The following is a 15,344-nucleotide window of genomic DNA, read 5'->3' on the forward strand; positions in this document are numbered from 1 at the left end:
CAGAGCAGTATTAAATATTAAGGTCAGGAAGAAAATGGGTAGGGATGTGAAGACAGATCGGGCAATCTTAATGATTGGGGCCTAAATTGTGCTTTGCATTCACAAAGACCTAACCTTAGCAAATTTAGTGGCATGTCCTCTCAGAATACACCATTCTCTTATAAGGCAGAGTAGCTTTAACAAGTCTAAGCCATTTCTCAAAAAGTAAAAGGGTAGGTAGACGGCCAGCATAGTGCTATTGATTTACTAATTGAGAACAGAAATTGTGAAATAGCAACAGTCATGTAGAGATCAATGAAATGTTCACTTGTTATTCTAAGTAGGTAGAGGCTGGGGTCAAGAGGGACTGGGCAAACCATAAGATCATAGAAAAAAAAGTAAGTTGTTTTAAGTAAAATTCTATGTGTGACTGGAAGTTCCCAAAATAGATGTAGGTTCCAGGGAGCCACACTTAGGACAAGAGGAGGAGGTGGGATGAAATTTAGCCTCCTGGGAGTTAGATATGCTCAGTGGGGAAAGTGCAAGTCCGCGTAAGCCTTTCACTAACACGTGTGGAAACCTGTTTAGGGGCCTTTAGGGCTTCTTTGCAATTCTCTGCATCAAGAGACATAGGAAGGTTGGAGGGGAGAAACTGAGGAGAATAGTAAGCACTTTGGTAAGGGGGTACACGGCTGGATCCACAGTGGGAATGGACCACATCTGCACAAAGTTTTCATCACACAGATACAAGATTAAAGGAGAACTATGAGGTGAGTGCTTTTCACTCACCTCCTAGTTCTAGCCGACCTGTGACAATGAGACTGTCACAGGTCGGCTCAGTAGATCGGGAGGTGAGCGAACACATACCGGCGTTCGCTCAGCTCTCGATCCTGTCACGGCTCTCTGCCGTGACAGGGGGAGGGGCTGGATTCCCCGCTCCGATCCGCCAGCACTGACTGGTGGATCGGACGGGGGAGGGGGCGGGTATAGCCGGCTCTAGGCAGAGCCAGCTGTCAGTCACGCAGCTGGGCGGATCCCGGCACAATTGTCGGGATCCGATTCAGCTGTGGCGTCTCAGTATACCGCGAGCAGCAGCTCGCGGTATACTGAGCCTAGGGTGACGGGAGGACGCTAGTTTGTGTCCTCCCGTTACCCTGAGAACTATGGGGAAAATACTTAACCCCATAGTTCTCCTTTAAGAAGCGCTCAGGGAAGCAACAGCTTCCAAACTTCTTGGAGAAATAGTTGGAGGAGGAAATGCAAAGGGAAAATCTTTGTGGCGGCCTTAGAAGATTTAAACAACCCAAGCTCTAATCCTCTAGTTTCAGAGTGGTGCACCCTGCATTAATAAGAGCCAAAATAGTCTCCTTTCATTTGAGAGTAACTGCAGTAGACTGCAAATCCTCAGGGATGAGTTTATTAGTCAAGAACTGAAGCATCTCAGAATCTGCGGCTTAAAGGTCCAAATAATGCTAATACATAATCTGCTGGAGTGTGCACAGTAACGCGATTGTGGCCTCTGTGATTAGAGTCAGCAAATAACTTGGCGATTTGGGTCTTGCATGACTGTGGTAAAATCCTCAGCCGAGGCGGGGAGATGGTCCAGCCGCATATGATGGAGCCAATTATGTCTCTAAGGACAGAACAGACTCTTAGGGCAGATAGTAACATGATTCCAGGCTACAGAGCTTAGAAAGCAAGTGTTTAATAACTTTTAGGACAGAGGTGTGCGTGTTTTTCAAGCTAGTATTCAGTTTCTAATTTTTGATGAGACATTTGTCTTCAGGCAGCCTAAGAATATCAGGAGTGTGGTCCTATCTAGCCTCAGGCTCATGACCTGTTGTGCTATCAACGCCACTAATAGTTCTATCACTGGGCAGACCTATGACTACATAACCTAGGAAACCATCATGAGCTTGACATAATGAAATTTGCCACTGAAAGAATCATTCGGTCTTACCACCATCAGAGTCCGAGTCACGATCAGCTGTCCCCATGCTGTTCACGATATTCATTAGGTGAATGGCTGTCCAAGCAAAGGGCATGCGATACCGGCCTAGCCGGGAGCAGAACTGTTCCGCTTGGCCCCTCAGTTTGTCCACCTTTTCCTTATTCTGGGGATGAAAAGGAAAACAATTAGAAATAGATATGCAGTCAGACAGACTTGGAACTAACCACCACCTAACAGTCCCTATTTTCATAGTCTTACATGCGATGTCCTGTTACAAACAGTTGTGGAGGGTGTGTACACATGACTATGCAATCCATTAGGCACCAGAGTTAGACACAGTTTTGTGGGAGGACAATTGTAATGAGGGGTGTGTGGCTGTTACTCGGCTATGCTAGCACAGGGCATTGCAGTGTGAGGGCTGAAAGCATCAATGTTCACTAAAAAAAAAGGGTATTTTGAGGCATACCCAAGCAAAGATCAGTCACAAATCCTTACATTTATTAGGGAAAGGACTATAAAAGAGAAAAAAGTTGTGAGACTTCGACTGAGCTTTAACATTCCTGCTCTCCTTTTGTTAAAGTCTTTCTTGGAGTGCCCATACTTTGCCACGCACTACACAGACCTACAATAAATATTTTCTTACCTTGAGGCCATCACTTTCCTTTAAGACCATGTATGGCTCACAGCATTCTCCGATGTCTCCCTGCTGTAGAACCTTCTCCAGCTGAAAGAACACAGAAACCATTCATGTACATCACAAAGACACTAAACATACACACACACACAAACAAACAAAGGTGCACAGTGCAACATATACACATTACACAGTGATATCAATGTAAGGCAGATGGTATGGCCACGTTGGTACAAAGCTGAAGTGCCCATACACAGGAGGACTTTCTTCTTAGGCAATGTACACTGGGAAGCCTCAGGGTGCTAAAACCATATGTAATGTGGAAAGGAGAACTTTGTATTACTATTTATAATGGATGTACCAGTAGTATGGCAGAGCAAACCTAAGAACCAGTCCACTAAGAAAAACTTGGGCTTTCTTTGGCCATCCACCAAATTATCTTAATATGGGCAAAAATAATTAATGAGTAGAGCGTGCATTGGTGTGCAAAGGGCCAACATGCTAAAAGGACCTAGCATACAAATGTGGGTTACAAGTGGGACTAGCGAGCCCATCACATTAAATATGAAATTAAGTACCTGTTCATACCAAGACATGACCATATAATGTGGGGCTACTGCTAGTCTTTAATCCATATCCTACTATAGGGGCGCCCACAATTTTTCATCTGGAGATCTACTTTTCAAATGACAAGCTCAATAAGATCTACCAACGAAAAAACACCTGCATTCAGGGGCGGGAGGGGGCGTGACAGTGCATTGAAGTTAATGGCACTGCAGCCACGCCCCCACCCACAGTGAGATCTGCAAAAATGCTAATGTGCCTGCATTCCGGGTGCGGGCGATCGCACCACGTGGCTGTGGTGCCATTGGATTCAATGCACTGCCACGCCCCCTCCTGAGTGCAGGGAGCAGGCCGGCTTGCGTTCTAGAGGCGTTCGGCTCTGGAATGCAGTCTTTGTGATGTGAATCGGCTCTCTCTCTCTTGGCTGTCTCTTCTCTCACTTTCTCTGTTGTCTCTCTCCTGTCTGTCTTTTCTTACCTCCACTGCAGCAGCTTCCCAGGTCTCCTATCGTGCGCCGGCATCCAGTCCTCCCGTGGTGCTCGTGTGGCCGACGTTGCACCGCGGGATGACAGGACACAGATCAGTGAGCCAATCGCAATCTACCAGTATTCGCTTTGCGATCAAGTGGTAGATCGCGATCGACCTAATGGGCACCCCTGCCCTACTATAACTTCTCAGACCATTTCTGATCTTCTAGGGGAAGATAACAAGATAACAAGCTGCTTTAGCAAACGCAGGCATGGAGTATCATACAGGGAGATCCCAATCAGTCAAGTATCTTGGAAGGTCATGCCTCTCTAATGTGATCTGTAGATTAAGATATAGAGGCATCTAAATATATGCAAAGCTTGAATTTTCTTGTAACAACTGATATTGGCCACATTCTACTCTGCCTTCCCAAATTTATTATTGCAATGTGATAGACAGTCACAATATAATTTAAGATTTCAACAAAAACGTTTGCCTTCTGAATCTCTAGAATTATTTATCGGATGGTTTTCACGGATGGTGACCAATGTTTATGCAGTCAGTGGCCCCTGAATTTGTCGTGCCCTGATGAACATGTCTATGTATGGCCTGATGAACATGTCTATGTATGGCTTGTAAAGCTAGCGAAGTTAGGTATGTAACACACACATGGATATTACACAGAAAGCAGAACATGGCACCAACACTCCGTGTGGATGTGAATAAAGCACCTTGATGACGAGATATATGTCAGGAGATGGGTATGTGATGGAGAAGATGGCTGATCTTGCCAAGGTGGAGGGTGCTGAGTGTCCACCTGGTGCCCGCAGCATGTTCTTCACCGTGTCAGTATTCAGGTCGAAATGGAACGCTTCGGATATCTAGGAATCAAGAATACAGATGCAAAAACCTCAGGATTTTGTATGGGAGAGAGACAGGCTGTCAGATTTTTATTAAAGTCTAGCGTTAATCATCCCTAAATGCAAGGAGAACATTGTCTTTAGGACTGAAAATCCATTTTTTTTGTTCCAGGAATAGGAGGAAAGGGGACATTTTCCAATGGGCACACTTGTTCCTATGACATATATCTAGAAGATTTACCCCCCAACTTTGGAGAGGTTTCCTGGTTGGAGTATTAACCATTCCTTACTCTATCTCAAACTAAAAAAAAAAATGTTTGGGGGCATAGTTATCATTTAAAAGGATACACCTTCTCTTAAATGCAAATAGCCAAAAAGCGCATTATGTGACCGTAGCCCAATCTATAAAGCCTGCAGACGTGTTCAAGTCAGTTGTTCCACCAAACATTTGAATGTGGAGCATGTGTGACCGCTGAGTCATAATGCTGGTTGCAACATCTTCGCTCCTGGAATTCTCACAGACTACAGTCTCTATAGTTTACAAAGAATGGTGGGAAACCAAAAAATATCCAGAAAGATTCAGTTTTGTAGGTGAGGAACCTTCTTTACAACAGCTCAGAAGAAAATGCACAGATTTGTGCAAGCTAACAGAAGTCCACAACTGCTCAAACCACCGCAGTCATGTGTACAAGGCCTTCTGAGAACACCTTCAAGAGGACTGCACCGGAATCCCCTCCTGGCAGCCAAGAACAGAAAAATGAGGCCCTGGGACAGATCATCAACAAATTTAGGGAATTACGTGTGTTGCCTGATATTTCTTAGACCAGTATTGCCTGGTCTAAGAAATCGCACTGTAAGGTGCAGAGAGCAGGGTCAGAATTTGGCGCATACACCATGAAATCCTCTGGGATGAGGTAGGACGGATGGCTAAAAGCAGGAAATTCTGGCTAACAAATAAAGTTACCAAATTTAATAGATTAAATTAAATAGATAGGTAGGTAGCAAAAATAAAGGATGGATGGATAGATAGACAGAATGATAACATTTGGATAGAATAGATCAACTGATTGATGATTAATTGATTAGATAATAAGATAGATAGGTAGATAAATAGACGATAGATAGATAGATAGATAGATAGATAGATAGATAGATAGATAGATAGATAGATATACAGACAGAAAGAATGATGATTGATTGAATAGAAGACAGAATGGTAAAATTTGGATAGATAGAATTAATCAACTGATTGATGATTAATTGATTAGATAATAAGATAGGTAGATAAATAGATGATAGATAGATAGATGATTGATTAATTAATTAGAAAGAAAGGAAGATAAAATATAGATTGATTGATGACTGATTGATGATTGATAGATAGATAGATAGATAGATAGATAGATAGATAGATAGATAGATAGATAGATAGATAGATAGATAGATAGATAGGAATAAGACAAGGAGAACTAATCAACTCCGGGCATAGAGAAGTATGGACAGGGCAGTGGCAAAGCCTCTGTACATCATCCTCTCTAGTCCACTCTGCTATTACTTACTTTCCTCTTTTCTTTGGCATCATAAAGGGCCATAACACAAAATATTGGCTCGATTTCTATTTCAAACCTGAAAAAAAGGGACATTTTATTAAATTATAATAATGTTGCTCAATATTTTAAATCTGAACTGCAGGCAAACACCTCAATATGCAGTGTAAATACACATATGTGAATACATGAACAGACACATACACCCCTTTTAAAGCTAATCTACAGGCAGATATAACAGACACAAATTATTGCATCATCCTGCATATCCTCTACAGCAGAGCTCAGACTAGGAGAGGGGGAAGCAGCACAAGGACCCAGTCAGTTGTACTGTAGTGCTAAAAAGAACATGCTGACAGGAGGAGCAAGCAATATTACACAAATATAAGCTTATCAGATGCTTCTTCTTCCTCTCTGCCCAGCTGCAGTCTGGGGAGGAATAAGTGTTAAAAGGAGAACTATGGGATTAAGGCTTTTCCCCATAGTTCACCTTAGGGTAACGGGAGGACACAAACTAGCGTCCTCCGTCACCCTAGGCTCAGTATACCGCGAGCTGTAGCTCGCGGTATACTGATACGCCGCAGCTGAAGCGGATCCCGCCAATTATGTCTGGATCCGCCCAGCTGCGTGAGTGACAGCTGGCTCTGCCTATCTAGAGGCGGAATTAGCTGTACCCGCCCCCGTCCGCTCCGCCAGTCAGCGCTGGCGGATCGGAGCGGGGGGAATCCAGCCCCTCCCTTGTCACAGCAGAGAGCCGTGACAGGATCGAGAGGTGAGCGAACGCCGGTATGTGTTCGCTCACCTCCCGATCTACTGAGCCGACCTGTGACAGTCTCATTGTCGCAGGTCGGCTAGAACTATGACGTGAGTGAAAAGCACTCATCTCATAGTTCTCCTTTAACTAATTGCAACACAGAAAAATCAGGACAGACAGGGCTGTGCTGTATAAATCACAGAACTGGATAGACAAAAAAAATGATCCTGATTTTGCCACAGATTACAGTTGCTTCTGAAAAAGCAATGTACCCGCATGCACTACAAATTTCTGATTGCCTCTGAATGCTTAATGAAACCTAAAAGAGATATTTTTTTGAACAGGGATGTGAAATTAGCAGCAGTGTTATTAGGGGACACTGATGCACTTTTTCACATGTTTAAGGGCAGGTTGTATTATCATTCTTGAGAACTTAGTTGCAGTAAAAACACACAAGGCAGATCAAATGTCTCCGTGATCAAATCTCAGCATATGAAACAAATTAAAACAAAATCAATATAAAGAAAAATCATTCCACCGGGGTCAACCAAACGGGAGCCAGAAAAAGCAATCCACTAAAACAATGCTTACTTCAGTGATATGCATTTCACCAGGATCCTCTGACCAAAGTGCTCCTTGGGCACCTCAGGAAAGGTGGATCTCTCCACTGCTTCATCCTATGGAAAAAGAGAATTATGGCTATAGAGAAAAAAGTGATGGGTTACTGTAATATGATGTTACAGGGGTAATAAGACACTCAGGAGCCGGGTTACTGTAATATGATGTTACAGGGGTAATAAGACACTCAGGAGCCGGGTTACTGTAATATGATGTTACAGGGGTAATAAGACACTCAGGAGCCGGGTTAGTGTAATATGATGTTAAAGGGATAATAAGACACTCAGGAGCCGGGTTAGTGTAATATGATGTTAAAGGGATAATAAGACACTCAGGAGCCGGGTTATAGAATAGTGTCACCTCATCAGGAGCCGGATACAGAGCCAAGATATGATGGTGTCGGTTCTCTCTGCGCCGCTCCTCATTCATCTTGTCCACCTCTTCTGGTGGTGTCCTCTCCAGCAGACCTGGCAGTAATGGATCTTGAGCAGAGTTCTTCAGGTCAAATATACTAGAAGCCCAGCTGCCCCGGGGGGTCTCATCCATGGACACAGACGCTCTTTTTTTTTCCTCCTATTGATGCCGGCAAAAGAAAAATGAGAAATTGTGAAAGGGGTTTTCTACACCACTTGTACATTCACTACGATCTTGAATCTCTTGCACTCGAGTGCTGGTGTTTGGGGACTAGCACAGCGCTGTCACACAGGCACCAGAAGAGAGTTTGCAGTACTGGGACAATTGCCAGGTTCTGCTTAATGTGCTGACAAGGAACATGCTGACAGGTGGAGACAGCAGAGTGACACAGAGGGATGAGCTCATCTGTGGCACTGTGCTGCTACTGCGCCTTCACAGTCCAATCACAAGCTAGTGGACAAGTTCACTATCCCCAATAGAGTAAACTATAAAACCCATTTCAACCTCCCTCTGCCCCACCCCTTGGCAGGCCCTTATTTACCCCCTTCAATGGCTGCAGCCACCCACATTGTCAGCGATATGGCCTGCGTCCTCACCCCAATGTCCCTCAGATCTGAATAAGACCTGTACTGCAGGAGCAACAGCCCACTCAAGTCTTTGAGGCATTAGTGCAGGGGTGGGAAAACTCCAAACCTCCAGCTCTGGGTGAAATTAAAAAATCCGGTCATGCGTCTATCTTTGGGAGTCACGCCTGTGGCTGTGAGAATCTTGCAATGCTTCCTGGGATTTGTAGTTCCACAGCAACTGGAGGGCCGGAGTTTGCCCACCCCTGCATTAGCACAACGGTGCTGGCCGCCCACTAGAATTCTACTGACTTTAAAGGCAAGTCAGGTCGCCAACCTGGCTTTACTTCTGGCAGGGTTGTGTAAATCTCAGAACTGGATAGACAGAAATGCCAATCCCACAGCTGCTAGTTTTTGCCTAGGGTCAAAAAGAAACGTTATATACTCACCTGATCCTCCGAGCGGGCTTGCTCTTAGACTGCTCACTGGAGCCTCTCTACCACTCTGCTGCAGTGGTGTAAGGTCCCCGAGTCATCATGTTCTATACACAGTGGGGGGGATTTATCAAAACTGGAGCAGACAGAATCTGCAGCAGCTGTGCATGGCAAACGATCCGCTTCTCGCTTCAGTCTGTTCAGTTAAGATTTGAAAATGAGACAGAGAAGCCGATTGGTTGCCAGGCACAGCTGCTCCGGATTTTGCCTGCTCCAGTTTTGATAAATTCCATTCAGTGTATAGGACGTGAGGGACAAACCATCACTGCAGCGGAGGCGGGGACAGCCTGGAGGGAACGTGGTCACAGCCGGCCGGCTCGGAGCATGGGGTAAGTATAACTTTATTTTAGACACTAGGCAAAAACCAGCCCCACTGCGAGGGTTAATAAAGTGGAGTTCTACTTTAACATGCAATTACCTGCTCCTCGGGAGCCCCCCTCTCCTCTGAGGCCTCATCCAGCTCATACAGCTGCCGGTTCAGAGCTTTCTGCCGCTGTCGCTGGCGTTCGGCGGTGATGGGAGTGTACGCCGTGCTTAGTCGCTGAGACCTATTTACAGAACACCACAATGTTAATAAGGGACAACTGCACTTCAAGTGCCACTAGCATTTCAAAGAAGCGTAAGCTCCGCAAAAATAGCCCCGAGGCTCTCGATGGATTATAGGACATCTCCACTTTGGTCTGCTTTGTTTCTAATCTTGTACAATGTTTTCAGTCCTCCAATGACATACTGCAATGTAAACCATGCAACATAGCGCCTGTGATGCAAGGACGCCACCCAAGTGCAAGGACTGAAAAAGAAAAATTCCCTGCAAATATAGGCAACTGGGATTCCCAGCTCAGGTCCGTACTCCCAGACACTAGACCAAAAACTGAGAGTTGCCTCTAGCAGATGGGGGGTTTGGCCTCCATCAGTGGCCACCCCTAGGCTTTCGTTTTTTTGCCTAGTGTCCTACCCATGAAGGTGGTGCTATAAGCCAATTAGTTAGAGATTCCAGAACTGTGTCCTTTAGTGAAGGAAAGAGAAATATCTATATTTAAGGGGAGAGGGGAAACAAAACAAAAATATTCATAATAATGGGATGTAACCCATTCAGAATTTAAACTAGGGATGCACCGATACTAGTTTTTGGTATCGAGAATTAGTACCGATATCTTTTTTTTACCGGTACTTGCCGATACCGAATACCGATACTGGAAGCACCATTAAGGAAAGTGAGGGTACAATTCCCATAGGCTCACCAAAACTGGACAATAGAAGATTGGAAAACCATTGCCTAGTCTGCTGAGTCTCCATTTCAGCTGCGACATTCAGATGGTAAGGTCAGAATTTGTTGTAAACATGAAAGCATGGAACATCCTGCCTTGTATCAATGATTCAGGGTGGTGGTGGTGGTGGTGGTGGTGTGGGGGATATTTTCTTGGCACACTTTGGGCCCCTTAATGCCAAATGAGCATCATTTAAAAGCCACAGAATACCCGAGTATTGTTGCTGGCCATGTCCATCCCTTTATAAATACAAATCTTCTGATGGTTACTTCCAGCAGGATAATGCACGATGTCACAAAGCTCACGTCATCTCAAATTGGTTTCTTGAACATGACAATGAGTTCACTGTACTCCAATGGCCTCCACAGTCACCAGAGATCAATCCAATAGAGCACCTTTGAGATGTGGTGGCCCGGGAGATTCTCATCATGGATGTGCAGCCGACAAATCTGCAGCAACTGCGTGATGCTATCATGTCAATATGGACCAAACTCTCTAAGGAATGTTTCCATCAACTTGTTGAATCTATGTCACGAAGAATTAAGGCAGTTCCGAGGACAAAATGGTCCAACCCGATACTAGCAAGGTGAACCTAATAAAGTGTATTTTAAGTGACATCTTAGCTGCAAGCAAAAGAAACTTGCTTATATGGTGAAGTTATATCTCTATGTATGTATTAGTCGTGTACAATTTATAGGACAAATCATTACTTACCTCCTCTGTACAATCACCCAGTCATGGGTATAAACTTTTAGTGCATCACGGACCCGAGCATCCAGCTTCCTGTAACAGAAAACACACACTGATGGATACACTATTGCTAATGCCGGATGCGGTTTTTATCCTCTGATGGATTACAAGACGTACTGTATAGTCAAATTAACATTCATATTAACTAATCCTAATCAAATATTACTGTATGTTTCCTGCATGCTCTGTATGTTGCCTGCATGCCCTGTATGTTCTCTGCATGCCCTGTATGTTCTCTGCATGCCCTGTATGTTCTCTGCATGCCCTGTATGTTGCCTGCATGCCCTGTATGTTGCCTGCATGCCCTGTATGTTGCCTGCATGCCCTGTATGTTGTCTGCATGCCCTGTATGTTGTCTGCATGCCCTGTATGTTGTCTGCATGTTCTCTGTATGTTGCCTGCATGTTCTCTGCATGTTGCCTGCATGCCCTGTATGTTCTCTGCATGTCCTCTGCATGCCATGTATGTTGCCTGCATGTCCTGTATGTTGCCTGCATGTCCTGTATGTTCTCTGCATGCCCTTGTGTTAACATGTCTTACCCCTCCTCCGGAGCTGCTGGCTCCAGTGTGCGGCATTCTCTGGGCTCATATAAGACCTCAATGTCATCAGCGGGGAAGTCATACAGATCTCTGAGGACTTCGCAGTCAGACTCAGGGGGGTGGCAGGTGAGATACTCCTCGAAATCGAGTGGCTCAACCACGTCCGTCAGGGGGACCTGTAATGAGGAGAACACACAAGGATTAAAGGGGAAGTCATATAAAGCTTCTCCGTGCCTCGGTGTGTATTGAAGTGGACCTGTAATCAGATGTATTTGTGATGTGAAGTGCATGTCTGCAAAGTCATCTATTACAGAGATTACATTACTCCCCCTGGCAATGCCTCTGCTCATTTTATCAGAAGGACAGCGTCATCTTTGTTCAGGCATCATCCAGGGTCATCTACTTCCTGGGATGAGATGCTGGCTCAGTGGTCACACAGTCATGCAAACACTGGTGCCTGTGCAACACTTGGTTGTGTTCACAAATACATGATATAGACATGCTGCAGCCTCTAACCTTGTGCTTTGCTACAAAATTACATTGTACAGTCTGATCACCGTGGGAGAGGAGACTGAGGAAATGGTTCCTCCTGCCTGAAGCAGACTGATGACACCATCTCAGCATAGGCAAAGTCACTAGACTGGAGCTCAAGGATGATCTAAACTTTAAGTGATGGCCAGATTAAGATGAAGGCTTCCTTCTAAAGCATGTATGTTATAAAAGCTCAAATAAAAAGGGATTACCACTTGGCGACCCTGGCTCTACTTCCGAACCACAAAATCATACTCTCAGGCCAACCTTAGCAATTCTGGCTCCCCAACTTGAGGTGGTCTCTGAATATTAGGGATGCACCGATACTGTTTTTTCGGTATCGAGTACCGATATTTTTTTTCCGGTATTTTCGGTAATCGCCGATACTGAATACCGATACCAGAAGTCCCATTAAGGAAGCCAGGCAGCGTGTAAAGCCTCGCCATGCGGCTCTCCGATTAGCAGAGAAGCCGCCTCCATGCTTCTCATCACTAGATGACGAGAAAGCATAGAGCAGGCTTTCTTGCCAATCAGGAACCAAGGCGCCATGTAATGACACAGTGCCTGGCTTCCTGATTAGCCAGGAAGCTGTCTCCATGCTCCCTCGTCACGTTCCCGGCCAATCAGAAAGCTGGGCGCCTTGTCATTACACGTCGCCCGGCTTTCTTCCCGACCAATCAGGAAACCGGGCAGCGAATCATTACACGCTGCCCAGCTTCCTGATTGGCCGGAAAGCCGGCTCCATGCTCCCTCGTCACAATCAGGAAGCCCGGCAGCGTGTAATGACTCGCTGCCCAGCTTCCTGATACCGGAAGCTTGGGTATCGGGCTAGGGATAGTATCAGTGCATCCCTAATAGAGATTATATATATAGATTTATATAGATCTATATAAATGGGTAAGCCGTATTAGTCCAGTAGACAAGATGTCAAAAAAGTAATGCAGTATTGCAGTGTGCAATGATACCTTTCTTATTGGACTAACAAAATATATAAAAGACAAGCTTTCGAGAGTGAACCTCTCTTCTTCAGGTCAGAAGCAATACACAGCATACATACACATATACACATACATATACACACACATATGCCGTCTCCAATGGTTCGGTGCTTCACACCTGGGGGGGTGGAATCCTTTCCTGCTAACCTTTCTGCTCCCTATCTCCTCTTCTCTTCTTTCCCCCTCTCTTATCTCTTCCTCTCTCTTCCCCCTACTAACCTTCCTCTTCTCACTTTTACTAGGTATGTTATATTTCTTGTCTTCTCCTTGACCCCTGACTAGGGGTACTTAGATACTAGATTTCCGCCATCTATTATCTCCAGTTTGTTTAAGGAAATTCCAGTTTAATGCTACCTGAATGGTGGCGTACCAAAATGCTGACATTCTTGTTTCACTGGATTGTTCTTGATTATTGATCATTGGAATGTTCTGCTTTGGATGACTGTCCAGAGTATTTTTTTTTTGGCCTTTTGATTTATGTAACAGTTGGTTATCTTTATGTACTGTACCTATTGTTCTCAATAAAATAATTAAAAATAAATAAATAAAAAGGGATACTGATAAAGTAACCATCCTAAAATATATCTAACCAAAAACTTTTTTTTAGTTTAGAATAGAGAAGGAATTTGTTTTATACATTTGGCTTTGGCTAAGATCAAGTGTAGTATCTATTCTTATCAGTTTCTGGGGAAGAACGGTGAACAGGGGAGTGGCAGTCTAGTATTTCCTGAAGTAATAGGTGGGTGCTGGAGGGTTTTCCTTTCTTCGTGGGTTGATTCCAGCCTGGTGCAGCAGGCTTGTCCCCGGTTGTAGGCAAGAACATCTGGTGTTGTTGCCTTCTGTTAGGAATGGGGCTGCCCTTGTCCGCCCAGGGGCTGGAAGCACAAGGAGCTCCCGTTGATGTGCCCCCTGGGGATGGTGTCCAGTACCAGAAACACAATGGGTATGGGTCTCCACAGTGTGGCACCTGGCACTAGGTCACGTCACCATATTGTTTTCCTTGCACACTCTCCTTAGGCAGTCCCTCTGGCTAGTCTGGTGGAATTTTTATATCGTCTGCAAGGCCTGCTGTGTCTTGCACATGGCACCTCATTAATTTATAATACTTATTTTTTGCACAAGCACTTTAAACTCCACAGACTATGTAGGGTGCAGGTCTTTTGGGGGCATGCCCTTAAGTTAGGGGGAGGATCTGTAGTCATCGTGGGTCATTTTCCTTACCCCGCTCAGGGGTCTCTCTTCGGGAGAGCCCCTACCTAGTACTTGGAGGACCACCTTCGGCTGGTCCCTAAGGATCGGGGTCCACCTGGCTTAACCACAAGGTGGACTAGAGTGCCTTGCCACTGTCAGAAGCCTTGCAGCCCAGGGAATTTCCTGGAAGGGGACCAAGCACCCTCGTGCATTTTTTGTGTGCGGTGATTTCACTGTTAACTTTTTTTTTGTCCACCCGGGTTTTTGTTATGATGCATGCACCACAGAGCTTAAAAAAATAATAATTTTGTGGGGGCTGATACACGTGTAAGCCTGGGAAGGAGCACAACCATTAGACTGGGAGATTTGCGTGTATAGAAGCAGGCATACATTCCACAGAAGTGATTAAAAACCAACCACCATGCTGGTCGGGACATATGGAAACTCACTGATTGCTGACTTCCTCCTCGCTTCTTGGAAAGCTGTGGAGACCCTCCGTACTCTCTGGAGACCTGCTTCCGAACCTCTGAGGCCACCGTCCTAGAACAGAAACAAGAATGCCAAATTACGATTTTCATCTTGGCAACAATTCGTTAATGAGAGCCATTATATAAAGAAGAACTCTGCTAAGTGTACTTATATAAAATGGGCAACTGACGTGACCACCTCACACAGTCATCAGTGACTGTATTTTGGTTTCATGCGTACAAGTACCTCCATGTTGGGGGCCTGGGGGAGGCAGTGCCAAATTGTATGCTATAAAAGATACCAGCCTTAATTTTTATTAATTTAATGTCATTTATATATTTTTCAACATATGAAGACATTGTCAAGATCATTTTTATAGGACTCTTAAAGTCCCAACATTGTTTTTTTGATTGCAATTATCTAGCCCAGTGTTTCTCAAACACGGTTCAGTTGCGGCAGCCTTTAAAAGAATGAAAAATCTCGAGCCACCAGAGTCTAAAATATAATGGATTTTAGGGAGGGACATCACGCAAAAACACAAAAAAGTGGGATTCCCCCTTCACATCAGGAGTCTCCCCAATTCACATCAGAAGCCCCCCTTCACATCAGAAGGCCCATTTCACATCAGAAGCCCCCCTTCACATCAGAATCCTCATTACTCCCTTCACATTAGAGTCCTCAGTCACCCTTCATATTAGAGTCCTACCATCCCAAGATTTCGGGGCACCCCTGAGGAAGCCAGAAAGCACCCC

The 15,344-nt window shown here is 44.9% G+C and overlaps 1 protein-coding gene across 1 annotated transcript in view; it reads right to left on the minus strand.

Moving 5' to 3' along the window:
* The window catches only part of LOC108798867 (dedicator of cytokinesis protein 6-like), a 74,624-nt gene extending 59,922 nt beyond the window's left edge, over window positions 1-14,702 (minus strand). The window contains exons 1-10 of the mRNA XM_018570674.1: window positions 14,574-14,702; window positions 11,405-11,580; window positions 10,829-10,897; window positions 9,265-9,394; window positions 7,736-7,948; window positions 7,349-7,434; window positions 6,016-6,082; window positions 4,328-4,477; window positions 2,574-2,654; window positions 1,940-2,093 (exon numbers count right to left, since the gene is read on the minus strand). Coding sequence (XP_018426176.1) covers window positions 1,940-2,093; window positions 2,574-2,654; window positions 4,328-4,477; window positions 6,016-6,082; window positions 7,349-7,434; window positions 7,736-7,948; window positions 9,265-9,394; window positions 10,829-10,897; window positions 11,405-11,580; window positions 14,574-14,702 — 1,255 coding nt within the window. The remainder of the gene's footprint in view (window positions 1-1,939; window positions 2,094-2,573; window positions 2,655-4,327; window positions 4,478-6,015; window positions 6,083-7,348; window positions 7,435-7,735; window positions 7,949-9,264; window positions 9,395-10,828; window positions 10,898-11,404; window positions 11,581-14,573) is intronic.
* Window positions 14,703-15,344: the final 642 nt, after the last annotated feature.

The sequence above is a fragment of the Nanorana parkeri genome, unplaced genomic scaffold, assembly GCF_000935625.1.
Source record: "Nanorana parkeri isolate BGI_ZX_2015 unplaced genomic scaffold, ASM93562v1 scaffold1570, whole genome shotgun sequence".
In the NCBI taxonomy this organism is placed as follows: domain Eukaryota; kingdom Metazoa; phylum Chordata; class Amphibia; order Anura; family Dicroglossidae; genus Nanorana; species Nanorana parkeri.